General features: G+C 47.6%; 1 protein-coding gene across 2 annotated transcripts in view; it reads right to left on the reverse strand.

Moving 5' to 3' along the window:
- Window positions 1–17,150, reverse strand: part of COMMD7 (COMM domain containing 7) — a 38,532-nt gene extending 21,382 nt beyond the window's left edge. Inside the window, exons 1-3 of one of the 2 annotated variants that reach the window (XM_001156589.7) lie at window positions 16,831–17,150; window positions 1,627–1,680; window positions 1,431–1,533 (exon numbers count right to left, since the gene is read on the reverse strand). In XM_001156589.7, coding sequence (XP_001156589.1) covers window positions 1,431–1,533; window positions 1,627–1,680; window positions 16,831–16,914 — 241 coding nt within the window. In that variant the 5' untranslated portion in view covers window positions 16,915–17,150. The remainder of the gene's footprint in view (window positions 1–1,430; window positions 1,534–1,626; window positions 1,681–16,830) is intronic. The other variant, XM_009437048.4, reaches the window with a different exon arrangement.
- Between the last annotated feature and the right edge of the window lie 7,363 nt (window positions 17,151–24,513).

The following is a 24,513-nucleotide window of genomic DNA, read 5'->3' on the forward strand; positions in this document are numbered from 1 at the left end:
TGAGGTGGGTGGATCACCTAAGGTCAGGAGTTTGAGACCAGCCTGTCCAACATGGTGAAACCCTGTCTCTACTAAAAATACAAAAAATTAGCTGGGTGTGGTGGCGGGCACCTGTAATCCCAGTTACTTGGGAGGCTGAGGCAGGAGTATCACTTGAACCCAGGAAGTGGAGGTTGCGGTGAGCCAAGACCACGCCATTGCACTCCAGCCTGGGCAAAAAGATTGAAACTCTGTCTCAAAAGCAAAACAAAACAAAAAAACCCTCAAATTCTTATCAAGTCATGACAGCAAAGAAGGCAAGAATCACAAAAACACGAGGCTCAGAAAATTTCAGTTGAATATCTCTGGAATGTTCTGGTTCAAGCCCCCAGAACCTCAGGAGCACAATACAGGGCAAAGGAAAGAATCTTCACTAAGATATAGGAAAGTGCCAAACAGAAGCAAACAAATTAAACCCCCAACTTCTAATACACTTGAACTGAAGCTGGGCATGGTGGCTTATACCTGTAATCCCAGCACTTTGGGAGGCCAAGGCAGGAGGACAGCTTGAGCTAGGAGTTTGAGACTAGCCTGGGTAACATAGAGAGACTCTATCTCTACACACAAAAGACATTAGCCAGGCAGGGTGGTGCACACCTGTGGTCCCAGCTACTTGGGGGGTTGAGGCAGGAGGATCACTTGAGCCTAGGAGTTTGAGGCTGAAGTGTGCTATGATTGCACCACTGTATTCCAACTTGGGCAACAGAGCAAGACTCTGTCAAAAAAAAAAAATGCTCCATTTAAAAAAATTATTAGATTCAGGCCGGGCGCGGTGGCTCACGCCTGTAATCCCAGCACTATGGGAGGCCAAGGCAGACAGATCATGAGGTCAAGGGATCACGACCCGACCATCTTGGCCAACATGGTCTCTACTAAAAATAAAAAAATTAGCTGGGCGTGGTGGTGCATGCCTGTAATCCCAGCTACTCGGGAGGCTGAGTAGGAGAATCACTTGAACTCGGATGGCAGAGGTTACAGTGAGCTAAGATTGCACCACTGCACTTCAGCCTGGCGACAGAGAAAGATTCTGTCTCAAAAAGAAAAAAAAAAAAGCATTAGATTCAAGGGACATTGTCAAATTGCTATAAAAGGTTCCAAATGCTTATTCTCAATTTCTGTCCTTATTATAGAGAGGACAAGAGGACATTCTGAGGACATAACCCAAGATGCACACTGAACTTTTCAGCTGTGCTGCACCACAGCACACTACTATTCAACTATACTATGTTCACCTGTTACGTGGGCTCCCTCCAGAGACAGAGTCCCACCCACGTCTGGCTCATTACCAAACGCTCTGGCTTGGTCCACGGAGCATGCTTCAATGACTCCATGGACTAAAGGAATGTTCAAGTTAATGTCTCTGGCCAGAGCTGCTAAGAGAGGTTACTCACCATTTGGAACCAGAAGGAGGCTTTTCACGATGCTTCTGAGGGAGCCAAGACTGATCTGATTGGTGGTGGCAAATTCAGAGAGCTGAGCCAGAAATCTTTCCACCTGCAGAGAGAGAACAGTGAAAACCCGGGCCTTCACTTTCTAAGCATCTCAGGGAGCACGGACCCACTCCCTAACACAGAATGTTTTATTTACCTCTTTTGGCTCAGTTAGGAAGTGGAAAAGCACCTCTGTCAGGGCTGAGAACTGCTGTGAAGAAAACAACACAGAACATCAGTACAATTTCTACTACTGGGTCAGCATGCCCCACCCCAGGCAACTGCATAGCCTTGAGAGGGAAGAACAGTAACAGCCAGGTGTTACGCCTGTTCTGATCATCCTATAGTTACAAATATTCACAATACCCACCACCAGTGTCAATATACCTGTGTCACTACATCATCTGAAAAACACGTTTATTGGGATACTTAGCAGACATGTATTGAGAGACTGTAAGCATATGCACTCAGATGCACACATATATCTCCAGGACACAGACACACACAGACAGACATACACACACACACACATGCACGCACAAAGGGGAAATCATCAGAAAATTAAAAGCGGTTACCACTTTGGATGATTTTTATTTTCTTCTGTTTTACCTATCCATATTTTCTTTCTTTTTTTTTTTTTCTTTCCCTGAGACAGGGTCTCTCTGTCACCCAGGCTGGAATGCAGTGATGCAATCTCGGCTCACTGCAACCTCTGCCTCCTGGGCTCAAGCGATCCTCCCACCTCAGCCTCCAGAGTAGCTGGGACTACAGGCACATGCCACCATACCCGACTAATTTTTTTTTTAATGTAGAGACAGGGTCTCACTTTGTTGCCCAGGATGGTCTCAAACTCCTGGGCTCAAGTGATCTACCCACGTCAGCCTCCCAAAGTGCTGGAATTACAGGCATAAGCCATGCACCTGGCCTCATATTTTCTTGGGTTCCCACCACCCATAAACATCTCGTTACTTGTGTAAGACAACAATAAACTGTAACACTTTATTATGCACCTAGAACAGACGCTTACAGTTTTGTGTGTCTTAATCTTTTCTCTTTATTGGTAATGTGTTGTTAGGAACTGAATGTTTGCGTCTCCCCAAAATTCATATATTGAAGCCCTAACTTCCATTGTGACAATATTTGAAGACAGGGCCTGTTAGATGATAAAGGTTAAATGAGGTCATAAGAGTGAGACGCTAGCCCCATAGGGCTGGAGGCCCTTATTTTGATTTTTTTTTTTTTTTTTTAGATGGAGTCTCACTCTGTTGCCCAGGCTGGAGTGCAGTGGTATGATGTTGGCTCACTGCAACCTCCACCTTCCGAGTTCAAGCAATTCTCCTGACTCAGCCTCCCGAGCAGCTGGGATTACAGGTGCCTGCCACCACACCTGGATAATTTTTGTATTTTTAGTAGAGACGGGTTTCACCATATTGGCCAGGCTGGTCTCGAACTCCTCACCTCAAGTGATCCACCTGCCTCAGCCTCCCAAAGTGCTGGGATTATAGGTATGACCCACCGTGCCTAGCCTAGGGCTGGGGCCCTTATAAGAAGAGGAAGAGGCCAGGTGCAGTGGCTCACGCCTGTAATCCCAGCATTTTGGGAGACCAAGATGGGAGGATTGCTTGAGGCTGTGAGTTTGAGATCTGCCTGGGCAACACAGCAAGACCCCACCTCTTAAAAAAAAAAAAAAGGAAGGAGGGAGTCATCTACAAGCCAGGAATCACACTGGCTGGCACTTGATCTTGTACTTCCAAGCAAGCAGAACTGTTAGAAATAAATGTCTGGGCTGGGCATAGTGGCTCACGCCTGTAATCCCAGCACTTTGGGAGGCTGAAGTGAGTGGATCACGAGGTCAGGAGTTTGAGACCAGCCTGGCCAGCATAGTGAAGAAACCCCGTCTCTACTAAAACAAAAAACAAAAAACAAAAAAAAATTAGCCAGGCGTGGTGGCGTGTACTTGTAATCCCAGCTACTTGGGAGGCTGTGGCAGGAGACTCACTTGAATCCAGGAGGCAGGGGTTGCAGTGGGCTGTGATCATGCCACTGTACACCAGCCTGGATGACAGATTGAGACTCTGTCTCAAAAAAAAGAAAGAAAGAAATGTCTGCTGTTGGAGCCAACCAGTCTATGATATTTTGCCTTAACAAAATACCAGCTGCCCAGGTATTTTGTTATGGCAGCCTGAGCTGACTGAGACATAGATCATTACTTTCTCATGTCCCTCCCTGGCCTGAGCTGACTGAGACACAGATCATTACTTTCTCATGTCCCTCCCTGTGAACAGTGTGTATGGGCTGGACGCGGTGGCTCACGCATGTAATCCCAGCACTTTGAGAGGCTGAGGTTGGCGGATCGTTTGAGGTCGGGAGTTCAAGACCAGCCTGACCAACATGGTGAAACCCCGTCTCTACTAAGAATACAAAAATTAGCCAGGTGTGGTGGTGCGTGCCTGTAATCCTAGCTACTCGGGAGGCTGAGGCAGAAGAATTGCTTGAACCTGGGAGGCGGAGGTTGCAGTGAGTGGAAATCATGCCACTGCACTCCAGCCTAGGTGACAGAGCGAGACTCCGTTTCAAACAACAACAACAACAACAACAAAAAGCCCACTGTGTATGGCATAGTGGGGAAAACCAGGTTGCCAGGGTTTAAAAGACCCAGTTCAATCAGTGTTCTCCGTTGACTACTCTTGTGAATTTGGTCAAGCCATTTAGCATCTGTGTCCCAGTCCCCACGAGGAAAACAAAGGTAAGAATACACAGCTTCCAATACTAACAGTAACACATGCAGAGCCTCTAGCACAGAGCCAGGCTGGACGCTAAACAAATGGTAGCTACAGTTAGAGCCATAATTAGAGTCACTATACCATTTGATCCACCTTCTAGAAGCAATATATAAAAAAAGAAAAAGATTATAGGCAGATACTTCAGCTTAAAACCCCCAAAGTTTTATGTGTAGTATGTTAAATGCACCTATCCCTTCTGCTATGACACATTAAACTCTACACATCTGTCAGGACTCTGTATTATTTTATTCAAAAATGTATTCTATTTTAAAAGAAAACGAAACTGGGTGTGGTGGCTCATGCCTGTAATCCCAGCACTCTGGGAGGCCAAAGTGAGAGGATTGCTTGAGGCCAGGAGTTCGAGACCAGCTTGGGCAATCTGCATAAAAAAATTAAAAAATTTGCCAGGCAAGGTGGCATGCTCCTGTAGTCCTAGCTACTCAGGAGGCTGAGGCAGGAGGATTGCTTCAGCCCAGGCATTCCAAGCTGCAGTGAGTCATGATCACACCACCGAACTCCAGCCTGCGTGACAGAACAAGATCCTAGCTCAAAAAATAAAAATAAAAAATAAAACTAAATTAGTCAAGCATGGTGGTATGCACCTGTAGTTCTAGCTACTCTGGAGGCTGAGGTGGAAGGACTGCTTGAGCCCAGGAGCTTGAGGCTGCAGCAAACTATGATTGCGCCACTGCAATCCAGCCTGAGCGACAGTGCAAGAATGTGTTATTGATCCCTCGTCCCTATCTCTCCCTTCCCAAGCCCTCCTTATCCTCCAAAGCCCTGCCAAGAAACCATGACACTCCCAACAAGAAAGGGACCTACCCAGATTCTCAACTTCTGAGGCTCCCTGGGGCCACCTACAATTTTCAACTCTGATAAGGAACACAAACATGTCTTAGAAGAGAAGTTTCCTTATATGGCTTTGCAGCTTCACAGCAACTTAAATACTGTAAGTGCACAGTATTTGCTGAATAAATCTTTCCTAAACACTCCCCGCAATGCTTTGCCTTTGCAATTGCATAGGTGCTTCCCTCTGGAATGCTCACCCACCCATGGCTATCTATGCATGCATCTCAAAATCTTAAGGATTCTCCCCAGTAAACTTAGGAAGAGATGCACAAGGTCATTCCAGACTAGAGAAATGCAAATCAGTAAAACCAGAATATACTATTTTTCACTTATCAGATCTGCAAACCCAAAAGTTTGACTAGGACACCAGTGCTGGTGAAAGTACAAGGAAGCAGACAGGTTCCTGCATGACTGATGATAGGATACACTGGGGTGACCTTTCTAGGGGCAATTTCACAATGTGCATCTAACTTGTATTTTTTTGAGGCAGAGTCTGGCTCTGTCGCCCAGACTGGAGTGCAGTGGCGCAATCACGGCTCACTGGAGCCTCCAACCTCTTGGGTTCAAAGCAATCCTCCCACCTCAGTCTCCTGAGTAGCTGAGATTACAGGCACATGCCACCACATCCACATCGGGCTAATTTTTTCATATTTTGTAGAGACAGGGTCTCATAATGTTGCCCCAGCTCATCTGGAACTCCTGGGCTCAAGCAATCCTCCTGCCTCACCCTCCCTAAGAACTGGGATTATAGGTTTGACCAACCACACCCAACCGGCATCAAATTTTTAAAGTGATTATACCCCTCGACCTAGTAATTCCATTCCATGAAGTATATCCTTTAGGTATGTTCCAAAAAGTAAATGTTTTGGCAAGTCACAGTGGCTCATGCCTGTAATGCCAGCACTTTGGGAGGCTGAGGCAGGAGGACCCCTTGATCCCAGGAGACAAGCATTATGTTCAGGCAACATAGTGAGAGCCTATCTCTACAAATCATAATAATACATTTAAATTTAAAAAGAAAAAAAGAGGCCTGGCACCATGGCTCAAGCCTGTAATCCCAGCACTTTGGGAGGCTGAGGTGGGTGGATCACAAGGTCATGAGATCTAGACCATCCTGGCTAACACGGTGAAACCCTGTCTCTAAACCCTCTACTAAAAATACAAAAAAATTAGCCGGTCTTGGAAGTGGGCGCCTGTAGTCCCAGCTACTCGGGAGGCTGAGGCAGGAGAATGGCATGAACCTGGGAGGTGGAGCTTGCAGTGAGCCGAGATCACGCCACTGCACTCCAGCCTGGGCGACAGAGTGAGATTCCGTCTCAAAAAAAAAAGAAAAAAGAAGGTCGGACGCGGTGGCTCACATCTGTAATCCCAGCACTTTGGAGGCTGAGGCGGGCAGATCACCTGAGGTCAGGAGTTTGAGACCAGCCTGGCCAACATGGCGAAACCCCGTCTCTACTAAAAATACAAAAATTAGCTGGGCAAGGTGGCGGGCGCCTGTAATCCCAGCAGAATTACTTGAACCCAGGAGGCGGAGGCTACAGTAAGCTGAGATTGTGCCACTGCACTCCAGCCTGGGCAACAGAGTAAGACTCCATCTCAAAAAAAAAGAATGCAGTAGATCTGTTTGTATTGAAGGGAGAAAATAGGATACATTGCTCAGTTTAAAAAACAACAACAAAACAGGCCACGCGCGGTGGCTCACGCCTGTAATCCCAGCACTTTGGGAGGTTGAGGCGGGGGGATAACCAGAGGTCAGGCGTTTGAGACCAGCCTGGCCAACTTGGCCAAACCCCGTCTCTACTAAAAATTCAAAAATGGCCTGGAGCGGTGGCTCACGCCTGTAATCCCAGCACTTTGGGAGGCTGAGGCGGGCAGATCACCTGAGGTCAGGAGTTTGAGACCAGCCTCGCTAACATGGTGAAACCCAATCTCGACTAAAGAAACAAAAAATTAGCCGAGTGTGGTGGCACGTGCCCATAATCCCAGCTACTTGGGAGGCTGAGGCAGGAGAATTGCTTGAACCTGGGAGGTGGAGGTTGCAGTGAGCCGAGATTGCACCATTGCACTCCAACCTGGGTGACAGGGCAAGACTCCATCTCAAAAAAAAAAAAAAAAAAATTAGCCAGGCGTGGTGGTGTGCGTCTATAATCCCAGCTACTCAGGAGGCTGAGGCAGGAGAATCACTTGAACCTGGGAGGCAGAGGTTGCAGTGAGCCGAGATCGCACGATTGCACTCCAGCCTGGGCGATGAGTGGAACTCCTTCTCAAAAAAAAAAAAGAAGGCTGGGTGCGGTGGCTCACGCCTGTAATCCCAATACTTAAGGAGGCTGAGGCGCGCAGATCACGAGGTCAGGAGACAGAGACCATCCTGGCTACGGTGAAACCCCATCTCTACTAAAAATAAAAAATAAAAAAATTAGCCAAGCGTGGTAGGGGGCGCCTATAGTCCCAGCTACAGGGGAGGCTGAGGCAGGAGAATGGTGTGAACCTGGAAGGCGGAGCTTGTGGTGAGCCCAGATCACACCACTGCACTCCAGCCTGGGCAACAGAGCGAGACTCCGTCACAAAAAAAAAAAAAAAAAAAAAAAAAGTGCCGTGCCTCACGCTTGTAATCCCAGCACTTTGGGAGGCCAAGGTGGGTGGATCACAAGGTCAGGAGTTCAAGACCAGCCTGGCCAAGATGGTGAAACCCCGTCTCTACTAAAAATACAAAAATTAGCTGGGCATGGTGGCATGCGCCTGTAATCCCAGCTACTCGGGAGGCTGAGGCAGAGAATTGCTTGAACCCGGGAGGTGGAGGTTGCAGTGAGCCCAGATCATGCCACTGCACTCCAGCCTGGGTGACAGAGCTTGACTCCGTCTCAAAACCAACCAAAAAAAAACCCCAGCAAGATGAAGAAAAAATATATACAGAATGAACCATTTTCTATATATATATAAAAATTCAAAGCCAGAAATGGGAGGATCACTTGAGCCTAGATGTTCAAGATCACCATAGTCAACATAGTAAGACCTCATCTCTAAAAAATAAAAATAAGGCCAGGCACAGCGGCTCACGCCTGTAATCCCAGCACTTCGGGAGGCCGAGGATGGCAGATCACCTAAGGTCAGGAGTTCAAGACCATCCTGGCCAACATAGTGAAACCCCATGTCTACTAAAAATACAAAAATTAGCCAGGTGTGGTGGTAGCTGTAGTCCCAGCTACTCGGGAGGCTGAGGCAGGAGGATGGCTTAAACCCAGGAGGCAAAGGTTGCAGTGAGCCAAGATTGTACCATTGCAATCCAGCTTGGGCAGCACAGTGAGACTCCATCTCAAAAATAAAATAAAATAAAAATAAGAAAACATGCCCAGGCACGGTGGCTCACGCCTGTAATCCTAGCACTTTGGGAGTCTGAGGAAGGTGGATCACCTTTGGTCAGGAGTTCAAGATCAGACTGGCAAACATGGTGAAACCCCATTCTACTAAAAACATAAAAAATTAGCTGGGCATCGTGGTGAGCACCTGTAATCCCAGCTACTTGGAAGGCTGAGGCAGGAGAACTGCTTGAACCTGGGAGGCAGAGGTTGCAGTGAGCCAAGATTGCGCCATTGCACTCCAGCCTGGGCAACAGCGCGAGACTCAAAAAAAAAATTTTTTTTAAAAGGATACTCATATATATGCTGGCAAATTAAGACTTTTATTTCTATAAAAATAAGTAAGAAACTATTTTTTGTTTGTTTTTTGAGACAGAGTCTCTCTGTGTCACCCAGGCTGGAGTGCAGTGGTGCGATCATGGCTCACTGCAACCTCTGCCTCCTGGGTACAAGTGATTATCCTCCTCAGCCTCCTGAGTAGCTGGGATTATAAGTGTGCACTACCATGCCCGGCTAATTTTTGTATTTTTAGTGGAGACAGGGTTTCACCATGTTGGCCAGACTGGTCTTAGACTGCTGGCCTGAAGTGATCCACCTGCCTCGGCTTCCCAAAGTGGCTGGATTACAGGCGTGAGCCACTGTGACCAGCTATAAGAAACTATTAAAATGATTTCTGGAGATAAGAAAAATAAACATTTTATTTTTAAGAGATGGGGGTCTCACTCTTTCAGGCTGGAGTACAGTGGGGTGATCATCATAGCTCACTGCAGCTTCCAACTCCTAGGCTCCTGCCTCAGCCTCCTGGGTTGCTCTGGGATTACAGACATGCTGTACCATACCTAGCTTATTTCACTTTGATATCTTTGTATACTGTTTGAATTTCCTGTCTATTACTTTCATTTCCAGCTTGGTAAGAGGACTGTGGGCCACTTGCTTGTATTATCCTTTATATTTTTCTGAGTTTACTCTCATTCTAAAATGATTAACTTAAAATCCTGCCTATTCTCAGACTCCACATTGCCTAGGACTGGCCACGGGCATCAAAGGGCACATCTATGTGCAATTTGGTACTATCTGCTTCTTCATTTTATGACCTGCTGTAGAAGATCACAACTTACCCAGGACAAAAGGCCTTGACCATCAAATCTTCCTAAGTCCTACCAGGTTTAGTGGCTATTTGGTTTATGTAGGCATTCAGGTAAACACCCACCGAATGAGCAATAAATGTTAAAGACAAGGTTCACACAATGATTCGTTTACTCCTTGAGGCCTACACCTTAGAATTCAAAATAAATTCAGCTAACAGAGTGGGTACTTGGAGAAGTCTGATTATCCAACAAAAGACAGAGAAATGGGCCAAACGACTCAGGTAAGTTGCTTATTAGGAGAAAGGTTTAAGGTTTCTGTATTAACAATAAAGGTAGCTGGGCCTGGTGGCTCACACCTGTAATCCCAGCACTTTGGGAGGCTGAGGCGGGCGGATCACAAGGTCAGGCGATTGAGACCATCCTGGCTAACATGGTGAAACCCCGTCTCTACTAAAAATACAAAAAATTAGCCAGGCATGGTGGCACATGCCTGTAATCCCAGCTACTCAGGAGCCTGAGGCAGGAGAATCGCTTGAACCCAGGAGGCAGAGGTTGCAGTGAGCTGAGATCACACCACTGCACTCCAGCCTGGGTGATACAGCGAGACTCTGACTCAAACAAACAAACAACAACAACAAAAAAAAACAATAAAGGTAAAGGTTTACAGTATGTTTCAAGGTTAGAAAATGAGTCAGTTCCTGGGGGTGATGGCTCACACCTGTAATCCCAGCAATTTGGGAAGCCACAGTGGGTATATCACTTGAGCCCGAAGTTCTAGACCAGCCTGGGCAACATGGCACAACCCCATTTCTTCAAAAAATACAAAAATTAGCCAGAGCTGGGCACCATGGCTCATGCCTATAATCCCAGCACTTTAGGAGGCTGAGGCAGGTGGATCACCTAAGGTCAGGAGTTTGAGAGCAGCCTGACCAACATGGTGAAACCCCGTCTCTACTAAAAATACAAAAAATTAGCCGGGCGTAGTGGCGGGCACCTGTAGTCCCAGCCACTCTGGAGGCTGAGGCAGGAGAATGGTGTGAACCCAGGAGGCAGAGGTTGCAGTGAGCCGAGATCGCGCCACTGCATTCCAGCCTGGGTGACAGAGCGAGACTCCATCTCAAAAAAAAAGAAATATATACATATATATAAAGTTTAGCTGGGTGTGAGGGAGGGCACCTGTAATCTCAGCTACTCGGGAGGCTGAGGCAGGAGAATTGCTTGAACCTGGGAGACAGAGGTTGCAGGGAGCCGAGATCGTGCCATTGTACTCCAGCCTGGGCAACAGAGCAAGACTCCGTCTCAAAAAAAAAAAAAAAGATAAGCCAGGCACGGTGGTACATGCCTATAGTCCCAGCTACTAGAAAGGCTGAGGTAGGAGGATCACTTGAGCCTGGGAGGTTGAGGCTGCACTCCAGCCTGGGTGATAGAATGAGACCCTGTCTCAAATTTAAAAAAACGAAAGAAAGAAAAGAAAATGAGTCAACTCTGGGTGTAGTGGCTCACACCTATAATCCCAGCACTTTGGGAGGCTGAGGTGGGAGGATCCCTTAAGGCCAGGAGGCCCAGACCAACCTAGGCAACAAACAGTGACCGTGTTGCTATAAAAAAATTAAAAAATAAAAAATTAGCCTGGTGTGGTGGCACATGCCTGTGGTTCCAGCTACTCAAGAGGCTGAGGCAGGAGGACTCCTTGAGCCCAGGAGTTCAAGACTGCAGTGAGCCATTATTGTAACACTGCTCTCCAGCCTTGGCAACAGAGTGAGATCCTGTCTTAAAAAAAAAAAAAAGAAAATGAGTCAAGTGCTGATCTCAAAGGAAGTGGTTTGTATTTTCTACGAATACCAAGCTGGAGGTAATTTTACAGATCATACAATCCAGTATCTTAAAAAAAAAAAAAAAAAGAAAAAAACTTTGTTAGTAGCAGAATCTTTTTTTATTCTCCAAATGGATATCTTCCAGAGAACACTGATACATTAACAAGTAAAAGCTAAGCTACCACCATAGGCTTTGAAGCCAAACACGTGATCCTAAATTCCTGGCTCCATCACTTCCTGGCTGCCTGACATTATTTATTTATTTTCTTGAGACAGGGTCACATTTTCTGACCCAGGCTGGAGTGCAATGCCATGGTCATAGCTCACTGCAGCCTCAAACTTCTGGGCTTAAGGGATTCTCCTGCCTCAGCCACTTAAGTAGCTAGAACTACAGGCACATACCACCACTCTCAGCTAATTTTTAAAACTGTTGGCCAGGTACGGTGGCTCATGCCTGTAATCCCAACGCTTTGGGAGGCCGAGGTGGGCGGGTTACAAGGTCAGGAGTTGGAGACCAGCTTAGCCAACATGGTGAAACCTCATCTCTATTAAGAATACAAACATGAGCCGGGCATGGTGGTGCACGCCTGTAGTCCCAGCTACTTGGGAGGCTGAGGCAGGAGAATCACTTGAACCTGGGAGGCGGAGGTTGCAGTAAGCCAAGATCATGCCATTGCACTACAGCCTGGGCAATATTGAGACTATCTCAAAGGAAAAAAAATGTTTTCCTAGAGATGGGGTCTTGCTATGTTGCTCAGGCTAGTCTTGAACTCCTGGCCTCAAGTGATCCCCCTACCTCTACCTCCCAAAGTGCTTGATTACAGGCATGAGCCACCTTGCCTGGCTTTCTGCATGATTTTATTTACTTATTTATTTGAAACAGGGTCTGGTCTGTTCTCTGGGCTGGAGTGCAGTGGCATAATCATAGCTAGCCGCAGCCTCCAATTTCTGACTCAAGTGATCCTCCCACCTAAGCCTCTGGAGTAGCTGGGACTACAGGTGTGTGCCACCATGCCTGGCTAATTTTTTATCTTATTGTAGAGATGGAGTCTTGCTACGTTGCTTAGGCTAGTCTTGAACTCCTGTCTACCTGACTTTAAACAGGTCAATTTATTTCTCTGAGCCATCTTTCTTAACTGTAAAATGGGAATAATAATAGTGCCTTCCTTTTAGAGTTGTTATGCATACATTTAAAATGGTGCCTGGCCACATGGTGCATGCTCAATATATTAATATCGTATAATAACTATGTTCATTTCACTGCTCTGTGATTCAGTTTCTTCATCTGTAAAATGTGAATAATAATAAGTGGCTGGGTGCAGTGGCTCATGCCTGTAATTCCATCACCTTGGGAGGCCAAGATGGATCACCAGAGACCATGAGTTCAAGACAAGCCTAGACAACATAGGGAGACCCTGTCTCAATTTAAAATAATAACAGCAACTACCTATAAAAGTGATTGCAAGGACTCAATTAGTTAACATACATAAGCTGGGCGTGGTGTCTCACGCCTGTAATCCCAGCACTTTGGGAGGCTGAGGCGGGCGGATCACGAGGTCAGGAGATAAAGACCATCCTCACTAAAGCGGTGAAACCCCATCTCTACTAAAAATACAAAAAATTAGCAGGGAGTAGTGGCGGGTGCCTGTAGTCCCAGCTACTCGGAAGGCTGAGGCAGGAGAATGGCGTGAACCCGGGAGGTGGAGCTTGCAGTGAGCCGAGATTGCACCACTGTACTCCAGCCTCGGTGACAGAGCAAGGCTCTGTATCAAAAAAAAACAAAACAAAACAAAAAAAAACATACATAAAAGCACTTAGATCCCTATTGTCCAGTGGCCACTTGCCACGTAAGCGCTTGAAAAGGGCTAATCTGACCAGGGGTGGTGGCTCACTCCTGTAATCCCAGCACTTTGGGGGGCCAAGGTGGGTGGATCACTTGAGGTCAGGAGTTCGAGACTACCCTGACCAACATGGCGAAATCCCATCTCTACTAAAAATACAAGAAAAAATTAGACGGGCATGGTGGTGAACACCTGTAATCTCAGGTACTTGAGTGGCTGCAGCATGAGACTCACTTGAACCCTGTAGGCAGAGGTTTCAGTGAGCCGAGATCACATCCCTGCACTCTAGCCTGGGCAACAAAGCGAGACTGTCTTTAAAAAGAAAAGGGCTGGCCGGATGCGGTGGCTCACACCTGTAATCCCAAAACTTTGGGAGGCCGAGGTGGGCAGATCATGAAGTCAGGAGATCGAGACCATCCTGGCTAACACGGTGAAACCCCATCTCTATTAAAAATACAAAAAATCAGCCGGGCATGGTCGCAGGCACCTGTAGTCCCAGCTACTTGGGAGGCTGAGGCAGGAAAATGGCGTGAACCCGGGAGGCGGAGCTTGCAGTGAGCCGAGATCACGCCACTGCACTCCAGCCTGGGCAACAGGGCCAGACACTGTCTCAAAAAAAAAAAGAAAAGGGCTAAACTACTTTAAGATGTGCCGTAAGTGTAAAACACCAGATTTAGAAAACTTTGTACCAAAAAGTAAAATGTCATTGATATTTGTATATGGGTAAGATATTGAAAAATATTTTGATATTGTGGATTTAAGCATGCATGGCATTTTGATCAATGATGGACCATATATAAAATGATGGTCCCATAACATTATAATGGAGGTAAAAGATCCCTGTTACCTAGTGATTGTCACAGAAATCCGCGCCCAGCCATGTTTGTGTTTTAAGCTATGTGTTACTACAAAAGTGCCAAAAAGTTTAACAAAACCAGCCTGGGCAACATGGCAAAACTCTGTCTTTACAAAAAATACAAAAATTAGCCAGGTATGGTGGCGCGTGCCTATAGTCCCAGCTATTTGGGAGGCTGAGGTGGAAGGATTGCTTGAACCCAGGAGATCAAGGCTACAGTGAGCAATGGGTGACAGAGCGAGACCCTGCCTCAAAAAAAAAAAAAAAAAAAAAAAAGGTAAGCATTCATGAAGTAAAAAGTTACAGTTGGCAGGGTGCATGGCTTACGCCTGTAATCCCAACACTTTGGGAGGTTGAGGCAGGCAGATCACTTGAGGTCAGGAGTTCGTGACCAGCCTGGCCAACATGGTGAAACCCTGTCTCTACTAAAAATACAAAAATTAGCCAGGCATGGTGGTGCACGCCTGTAGTCCCAGCTACTTGGGAGCCTGAGGCAAAAGAATCATTTGAGCCCAGGAGGTGAAGTTTGCAGTGAGCCAAGATCACGCCACTGCACTCCAGCCTGGGTGACAGAGGAAGACTCCGTCTAAAACAAACAAACAAACAAAAAAAACTGACAGTAGGCTAAGGTCAACTTATCAAAAACAGAAAAAAAAATTTTTTTTTTGGGGATGGGGGTCTCACTATGCTGCCCAGGCTGGAGTGCAATGGCTATTCACAGGTGGAATCACCATGCACTACAGCCTTGAAATCCTGAGCTCAAGTGATCCTCCTGTCTCAGCCTCCCAAGTAGCTGGGACTACTGTGGTAGCTGTGCCACCGTACCCAACTAGAAAGTTGTTTTTTTTTTTTGAGATGAAGTCTCACTCTATTGCCCAGGCTGGAATGCAGTGGTGCAATCGCAGCTTACTGCAACCTCCACCTCTCAGGTTCAGGCGATTCTCCTGCCTTAGCCTCCAGAGTAGCCGGGACTACAAGTGCCTGCCACTACACCCAGCTAATTTTTGTATTTTTAGTAGAGACAGGGTTTCATCATGTTGGCCAGGATGGTCTCGATCTCCTGACCTTGTGATCCGCCCACCTTGGCCTCCCAAAGTCCTAGGGTAGGTGTGAGCCACCGTGCCCGGCCTATTTTTTATCTTTTATACTGTATTTGTACTGTACCTTTTCTATTTAGATTTGTCTAAACACAAATATTTACCATTATAGTCCAGTTGCCTATGGTATTCAGTACAGTCACATGCTGTATAGGTTTGTAGCCTAGGAGCAATGCGCTATACCATATATCCTAGGATGCAGTAGGTTTGTGTAAATAAACTCTAGGATGCTTGCATAAGATGAACTCAGGGCTGGGCACAGTGGCTCACGCCTGTAATCCCAACACTCTGGGAGGCTGAGGTGGGCAGATCACCTGAGGTCAGGTGTTCAAGACCAGCCTGGCCAACATGGTCAAACCCCATCTCTACTAAAAATACAAAAATTAGCTGGGCATGGTGGCGTGTGCCTGTAGTCCCAGTTACTCGGGAGACTGAGACAGAGAACTGGTTGAACCTGGGAGGCGGAGGTTGCAGTGACCCGAGATCGCGCCACTGCACTCCAGCCTGGGTGACAGAATGAGACTACGTCTCAAAAAAAAAAAAAAAATTAATTTCCATTTCTATTTAATTTTTAAATGTGGCTACTACAAAATGCAAAGTTAGAAATGTGGCTTGCAAATTTTTCTATTGCATAGCTCAAGCTTAGAACCTTCCTGTCGTTACAAGTTCTAAGTTTGGTTTTTATCTCGCAAGCAGCACTACTGTGTGGGAAGTTGTGGGGGGTATGGAGATGAAAGAAGAGGGGCGCTACCTCCTGGGAAGTGACAACCTAGCGGGGGAAATAGATGTATCTTCCCAGTGGGGGTGAGAAGTGTCATTCTCACCTATTTCAGCAGCCTTGGTGGTATGAAAAGGCATCCCAACCAGCACAGAAGCAGGATGCCTCCAAGACTGCCTTGGTTGGCACCTGCAGCCTGAAGGGGGAGAAAAAGGCTTTGCTAGCTCCCCTACCATCAAGGATGAAGACCCCCACTGTACACAGTGTATAAGGTTTCTTTCCATGTGAATCCCAGTGACTCTCCTTAACTGGGTGGAGGTGGAAGGTGTCATCAGCCTTGTCCCAGATCGAGCCCCTCAGGCCCACAGAGCCCCAGTGGGGCCTGGCTATTACTGACACTCATGTCACACTGAGATGTAAGACGGCAGCCCAGGCCGAGCTTCCCCGGGCCCCCTCAGATTCTCGGGCCCTCCCACTCCCCTCAGGCTTCCTCGGCCTCCCTGCCAAACATCTATCTCCCTTTGGACCCCACTGCTCCCCAAAACTCCCCACGCCCTTAGTCTGTTCCTTCAGTTCCCCAAACTCCTTCAGCCTCATCTAGACTCCCCTCCGTCCCTCTTCTAGGACCCCAAAAGCTCTCCTCGGCCCCAGGACCCCGCAGAGGTCCCGTAGTCCCATCTCTGAGACCCCACAAAGCCTTTCGGACCCCTCAGGTGGCCCTTAGGCCTCCGGAGATCCCTTGGCTCCCCACACTCTCCTCAGACCCCAGCTCACCTTAGCCTCGCCCCGAACCCACCTCACACACCCCAAACGCCCACCAGACGCCGCTCTGTCTAGTCTCTCCCAACTCCCGCGCACCCCCGGACGTCCCCCCTCCCCCAGGCCCGGCTCCTGGAATCACCTGGGCCCTGGGCCCCGCGCCCCACGCCCCACGCCCCACGCCCCGCCGCCGGGCCCACCTGCGCGCCCAGCTGGTTCAGCTGCTGCATGTCGCCGCCCACGGCCTCCGGCACCGGGTCCTCAGTGCAGTGCAGGCGGCCCATGGCGCGCGCCCCAGCCCCGCAGGTTCCACCGCCGCCGCCGCCCTGCTCAGCTTCCTCCTCCGCTGCCGCTGCCACCGCTGCCGGCCTCTCCGCGCATCCACAACCGCACTTTCGCCACGGCCGTCGCAGCGCGCTCCTCCCCCGGCCGCCCTGGGCTGTCCGGAGCCGGGTAGCCCTCGCAGGGCCGCGGACACGCGCGGCCGCCGGGCTCCGGGGAGGGGCGGGGGCGGCGCCGGCACCGGCAGACGCGAGGTTTCCTGCCAGCTCTCCCGCTGAGTGACCTTTGGGTACGGCGCTTGGCCTCTCTGAACCTCAGTTTCACCATCTGAGAAAATGATGGCTGGGGTAGCTCCTTAAATGAGTTAAGCCTCCAGAAATGTTTAACGCAGAGACCGGCACACAAGAGGTCTTCAATCAATGGCTAGCTGCTATTATCATCATCACTGTTACTATGCACTCCAGAGATATTTATGGCATGCCTACTCGATGCCAGACACTGGGGACAGGGAAGGGAACAAAGCAGGCCAGAGTGTCTCTCGGAGACCTGACATCAGAGTAGAGCACTAGGTCTCAACCTTGGAAGGGCATCAGCATCACCCCAGCATCACCTGGTATTGCCGGGCCCCGCCCCCAGAGGATCTGATTCGAAAGGCCAGGGTGGAGCCTGAGAATTTGCATTTCCAATAAGCACCCAGGGACTACACTTTGAGACCTTCTGGAGTGAAAGAAACTGACTTACCAAAGTTTCCTCAAAATAGTGCGAGGGCTTTGACTGTGCGGGGCAGGGAGGGTGGTGGTGAGGTGGGTGAGGGGAGGTTACTGAGACCGTGATCATCACTGCAGCCCCTCAAACACTCTAACCCCCATGCCCTCTCTTCCCAGGGGCTCCTCACAGTTCCCAGGTAAATATTACCCTAATCCCCACTGGAAACATGAGAAAATAGAGACATGCTACCCAGAATCTAGGAACTGAACGCCAAGCCTAAGGGCTTCACCTAGCCCCTAAGTCCAGCCTTGAGGGTAAGGAGGTAATGCCGAGAAACCTGGAGCAGGGAAATGTGGGGGGTTTGGCTGGCCTTCCTCACCAGCCCTCCTCCTCTCCTCTACCCTTTCCTGAAAATCCCTTCTGTAAAAGTATAAACAAAATGTCTTCTACCTGGCCCGGCGCGGTGGCTCACTCCTGTAATCCCAGCACTTTGGGAGGCTGAGGCGGGCGGATCACTTGAGGTCAGGAGTTTGAGACCAGCCTCAACATGGAGAAACTCCGTCTCTACTAAAAATACAAAATTAGCCGGGCGTAGTGGTGCATGCCTGTAATCTCAGCTACTCGGGAGGCTGAGGCAGGAGAATTCCTTGAACCCGGCAGGCGTAGGTTGCGGTAAGCCGAGATCGCGCCATTGCACTCCAGCCTGGGCAACAAGAGCGAAACTCCGTCTCAAAGAAAAAACAAAAAATCTTCTACCCAAAGGCCAAGCCCATCCCCTTCAGTCATTATATCATTCATACATTCATTCAACAAATATTGAGTGGCACATGCCTGTGGTCCCAGCTACTCGGAGGCTGAGGCAAGAGGATCACTTGAGATCTTGAGATCGAGACTGCAGTGAACCCAGATGGCGCCACTGCACTCCAGCCTGGGCGACACAGCAAGACCACATCTCCAAAAAAAAAAAAGGTCTGCTGTGAGGCAGATACCATGACATGATAGGGGGTGGGGATTCCACAGTGACACAACCAGATGAACCAGATGCAGTGCCTGGCCTCTGAGAAGTCAGAATTGACCCAGGGGGCAGACGCAAGTGTGTGTGAAAGTATTAAGGGATGCCAAAAAGTAGGAGGTGCTTTGAGAATGTGTACAGGACACAGTCCGAGTTTGGAGTACCTGGAAGAGAATAAACCTTCGGGTTACAAACAGACAGGAACTCAGAGGCCCTACTCACCGTGCAAGAATTTTTTTTTTTTTTTTTTGAGACAGATTCTGGCTCTGTCACCCAGGCTGGAGTGCAGTGGCACAATCTCGGCTCACTGCAATTTCTGCTTCCCGGGTTCTGTTGATTCTCCAGCCTCAGCCTCCCGAATAGCTGGGAATACAGGTGGCCACCACCAAACCCAGCTAACTTTTGTCTTTTTTTTTTTTTTTTGGAAACGGAGTTTTGCTTTTTTTGTCCAGGCTGGAGTGCAATGGCGAGATCTCGGCTCACTGCAACCTCCGCCTCCCGGGTTCAAGTGATTCTCCTGTCTCAGCCTCCCAAGTAGCTGGGATTACAGGCATGTGCCACCACCTCGGCTAATTTTGTATTTTTAGTAGAGACGGGTTTCTCCATGTTGGTCAGGCTGGTCTTGAACTCCCCACCTCAGGTGATCCACCTGCCTCGGCCTCCCAAAGTGCTGGGATTACAGGCGCGAGCCACCGCACCCGGCCCAACTTTTGTCTTCTTACTAGAGATGGGTTTTCACCGCATTGGCCAGGCTGGTCTCAAACTCCTGACCTCAAGTGATCCACCTGCGTCAGCCTCCCAAAGTGCTGGCATTACAGGCGTGAGCCACTGCACCTGGCCCGGAATTTTTATTTTTAAATATTTTTAACCTTGTTAAAAAAGAAGATCTGGGCTGGGCGCAGTGACGCATGCCTGTAATCCTAGCACTCTGGGAGGCCGAGGCCGGTGGATCACCTGAGGTCCGGAGTTCAAGACCAGCCTAGCCAACATAGTGAAACCCTGGTTCTACTAAAAATACAAAAATTAGCCGGGCATGGTGGTTCATGCCTGTAATCCCGGCTACTCTAGAGGCTGAGGCAGGAAAATCGCTTGAACCCAGTAGGCAGAGATTGCAGTGAGCCGAAATCCCACCACTGCTCTCCAGCCTGAGCGACAGAGCAAGACTCTGTTCAAAAATAAATAAATAAATAGTTGGGGGAGAAAAAAAAAAGAAGATCCCCATCAGGGCATTACATTTCTTCATATCTTTAAGTGTTAAATCAACTGTTTAGGTATAAAAAATAAAATGAACCCGTTTTAAGTTTTGTTTTGTTTTTAACATCCTGGAGAAAACCACTGGATTTCTTTTCATTTCTGCTTCCACAGTGACTGGTGCTGAGTCACTTGATAAATACTGTATTTGTGGAACGGAATTAGCTCATGTGACAGAAAATACAGAAAAGGAAAGGAATTCACTTGAAACTGACACCCAATACTATAGGAATATGGTGACTCTTCTTTTCCAGTCTTTTTTTTTTTTTTTTTTTTTTTGAGACGGAGTCTCTCTCTCTCGCCCAGGTTGGAGTGCAGTGGTGCTATCTCGGCTCACTGCAAGCTCCGCCTCCCGGGTTCACGCCATTCTCCTGCCTCAGCCTCCCGAGTAGCTGGGACTACAGGTGCCCGCCATCACGCCTGGCTAATTTTTTGTATTTTTAGTAGAGACGGGGTTTCACCGTGTTAGCCAGGATGGTCTCCATCTCCTGACCTCGTGATCCACCCGCCTCGGCCTCCCAAAGTGCTGGGATTACGGGCGTGAGCCACCGCGCCCGGCCTTTTTTCAGTCTTTTTCCACATCGCAGGTCACTGGGGTTGTGTGATTTGTTTTCGTTTTACATACACAGGACTCTCGCATTTCACCAAGTTATTTAATAATCCCTCATACTCCACGTGTGGTTCCTTGGACCAGCAGTGCAGGCGTTACCTGGAAGCTTGTTAGAAATGCTGAATCTCAGGCTGGGTGCGGTGGCTGTCGCCTGTAATCCCAGCACTTTGGGAGGCTCGAGGCGGGCGGATCACAAGGTCAAGAGATTGAGACCATCCTGGCCAACATGGTGAAACCCCGTCTCTACTAAAAATACAAAAATTGGCCGGGCGTGGTGGCAAGCGCCTGTAGTCCCAGCTACTAGGGAGGCTGAGGCAGGAGAAGAGCTTGAACCCGGGAGGCAGAAGTTGCAGTGGGCCGAGATCGGGCCACTGCACTCTAGCCTGGTGACAGAGTGAGACTATATCTCACAAAAAAAAAAAAAAAAAGAAAGAAAAGAAAGAAAGAAAAAGAAATGCTGAATCTCATTCCAGCCCTTTGGGAGGCCGAAGCAGGCAGATCACCTGAGGTCGGGAGTTCGAGACCAGCCTGGCCAACGTGGAGAAATCCTGTCTCTACTAAAAATACAAAAATTAGCCAGGTGTGGTGGCACATGCCTGCAATCCCAGCTATTCCGCAGGTTGAGGCAGGAGAATCGCTTGAATTTGGGAGGTGGAGGTTGCAGTGAGCTTAGATCACTCCACTGCACACAAGCTTGGGTGACAGAGTGAGACTTTGTCTCAAAAACAAATGAATAAATAAAATAAATACCGAATCTCAGGTCTACTAGACCTGCTGATTCAGGATCTGAATTTTAACAAGATTCCCAAGTGATTTGTGGGCACATTAAAGTTTGAAGTGCAAATAATAACAACCATTTTAAGTGCTCACTTTGTGCAGGACTTTATTTTAAGCATTCGAATACACACCGTGTATAATGATAATAATACTTTGCATTGTCTACTGATTGTCGCTCATATTACTTTTTCTTTTTTGTGTGTGCTGAAACCCAGGAATGAACCATTATTTCTATTTTAATGTTTACCACAATGTGTTATTGCTGTCGTTTATACATCTGTCTCCTCCACTTACTAATTATTTTGTCTCAGGCAAATTACTAACCTTTCAGTGCTTCTATTTCTGTTTTTATTTATAAAATGGCAATGATAATATAACCTTCTTGAAAAGATGAAACAAGACAATGCTTATAAAGCATTTAGCACAGCAACTGGACCATGGTAAGAGCTCAGTAACTGCTTGGTATTATTATTATTTCAATTTTTCAATCTTATAAAAAGAATATGGCAATAAACATTCCTGTACACAGTCCTTTTCCACATCTGATTATTTCTTTAGGAAAAATTTCTAGGAAGGCAAGGAATATTATGTTCAGTCCTTCTGGGCTCTAAATGTCATGGGGATGGGGTAGAGATGAGGATGTCTAATGGATACCACAAAAAGTAGTTATAAAGAATGAATAGGCTGGGCGCGGTGGCTCACACCTGTAATCCCAGCACTTTGGGAGGCCAAGGCGGGCAGATCACCTGAGGTCAGGAGTTCTAGACCAGCCTGACCAATATGGAAAAACACTGTCTCTACTAAAAATACAAAAAATTAGCCGGGCCTGGTGGTGCATGCCTGTAATCCCAGTTACTCAGGAGGCTGAGGCAGAAGAGTTGCTTGAACCCAGGAAGCAGAGGTTGTGGTGAGCCGAGATCACGCCATTGCACTCCAGCCTTGGCAACAAGAGTGAAACTCCATCTCAAAAAAAAAAAAAAAACAAAGAGAGAGAGAGAGAATGAATGAACAAGGGCCGGGGGCGGTGGCTCACATCTGTAATCCTAGCACTTTGGGAGGCCGAGGCAAGTGGATCACTTGAGGTCAGGAGTTCAAGACCAGCCTGGCCAACATGGTGAACCTCCATCTCTACTAAAAATACAAAAATTAGCTGGGCATGGTGGCAGGTGCCTGTAATCCCAGCTACTTGGGAGGTTGAGGCAGGAGAATAGGTTGAACCCAAGAGAAGGAGGTTGCAGTGAGCCAAGATTGTGCCATTGCACTCCAGCCTGGGCAATAAGAGCAAAACTCTATCTCAAAAAAAAAAAAAAGGCCAGCCGAGGAGGCTCATGCCTGCAATCCCAGCACTTTGGGAGGCTGAGGCAGGCAGATCACAAGGTCAGGAGTTCGAGACCAGCCTGATCAACATGGTGAAACGCTGTCCTTACTAAAAATACAAAAATTAGCCAGGCTTGCTGGTAGGCACCTGTAATCCCAGCTACTCAGGAGGCTGAGGCAGGAGAATTGCTTGAACCCGGGAGGCAGAGGTTGCAGTGAGCTGAGATTGGGCCACTGCACTCCAGCTTGGGTGACAGAGTGAGACTCCATTTCAATTAAAAAAAAAAAAAAGAAGAAAAGAAATGATAAATACTTCAGGTGAAGGATACCCTAAATTCCCTGACTTGATTATTACACATTCTATGAAAGCAACAAAATATCACATATACCCCATAACTATGTACAAATATTATGTATCAATATATTTTTTTTAATATCACAAGGACGGATGAATTTTCAAGGTAAGCAGAAACTAAACCATTACCCATGAACCATCTCTCTGAAAACACCCAGAAATTAGCATTTCTGCCTGAACAGGCACCTGGTGCAGTTCCCTGATGAGGCTCCGGGTCCAGGCCCTGCCCACCTTCCAACCCACATCCCCTACATCCCAAAGAGGAGACATCCAAGTCCTCTAAAAGGAGCCTCCAAATCTCATTTTTGGCTTCAATGATAAAATGCTACCTAAACATCGTCCAAAAATGCTGCATAATATTCTACGGAGCAAAAATTAAATGCTCATAACTAATCCTTGTGGTTGCCTATTTAGATCTCTCTGACTTTTCTTTCTCATTAAGAACTTTGTAACTAACAAAGGCAATAGATAAAAAAGTAACTAACAAAGGCAATAGATAGAAAAGTCTTTCCAATGTTCTCCTTCACAATCCACTCTTAGAGGAAGGAAGGAGCAGTGATTACTGTTAATGTGATAACTTTGCAGCAGGAAATGCAGGCCGGAGCCAGGACTCTCTTCTAGAGAACCTCCTGCCCCCATTTCAGCCTTAATGAGGGACCCTACTCCCTTCATTCACTTTAAAATGTCCCTGTGGAGGGCAACGAAAGTCCTCACTCCCTCTCCCCTCCCCCGCCCCTGCAAGTGAAAGGAGTTCATTAAGAAGTAGTTTCTCAGGCAGGGAGGATTCCTGCTGGGAGTTTCACCAAGGGGCCAGGTTTTCCCTAGGAGAAAGGTCTAACCCTTCACACTCTGAAATGCCAAAGGGCATTTTTTTTAAATTAAACTTTTAATTTTGAGATCATTGTAGACTCACATACAGTTTTAAGAAATGATACAGAGACATTCCTTGTGGCCTTTACCCGGTTTCCCTCGATGCACAGATCCTACAGTGTCATCACCAGGATATTGACATTGATACAGTCAAGATGCAGAATATTTCCATGGCAGCAAGGATCTCCCATGTTGCCCAAGGGCATTTTAACAGAAGGGACAAGTGCTAGATCCTCTAACAAAAACTAGAAGAAAATACTATGAACATTTTCAGGTTAAAAAAAAAAAAACTGGGCCGGGCATAGTGGCACATGCCTGTAATCCCAGTACTTTGGGAGGCCGAGGCCGGCAGATCACCTGAGGTCAGGAGTTCGAGACCAGCCTAGCCAACATGGCGAAAACCCGTCTCTACTATAAGTACAAAAATTACCCAGTCGTGGTGGCACATGTCTGTAATCCCACCTACTCCAGAGGCTGAGGCAGGAGAATCGCTTGCACCCGGGAGGTGGAGGTTGCAGTGAGCCGAGATCACGCCATTGCACTCCAGCCTGGACAACAAGAGCGAAATTCTGTCTCAAAAAAAAAGAAAAAAAAAAAGCACGTAACAAAAATGTAAAAATACAGTTGACCTAGACTCCTGACATCTATGTCATGAAAGTCATTGACAAAGGAAGGCTGGAGAATTGCTCTAGATTAAAATA

The sequence above is a fragment of the Pan troglodytes genome, chromosome 21 (assembly GCF_028858775.2).
Source record: "Pan troglodytes isolate AG18354 chromosome 21, NHGRI_mPanTro3-v2.0_pri, whole genome shotgun sequence".
NCBI classification, from domain to species: domain Eukaryota; kingdom Metazoa; phylum Chordata; class Mammalia; order Primates; family Hominidae; genus Pan; species Pan troglodytes.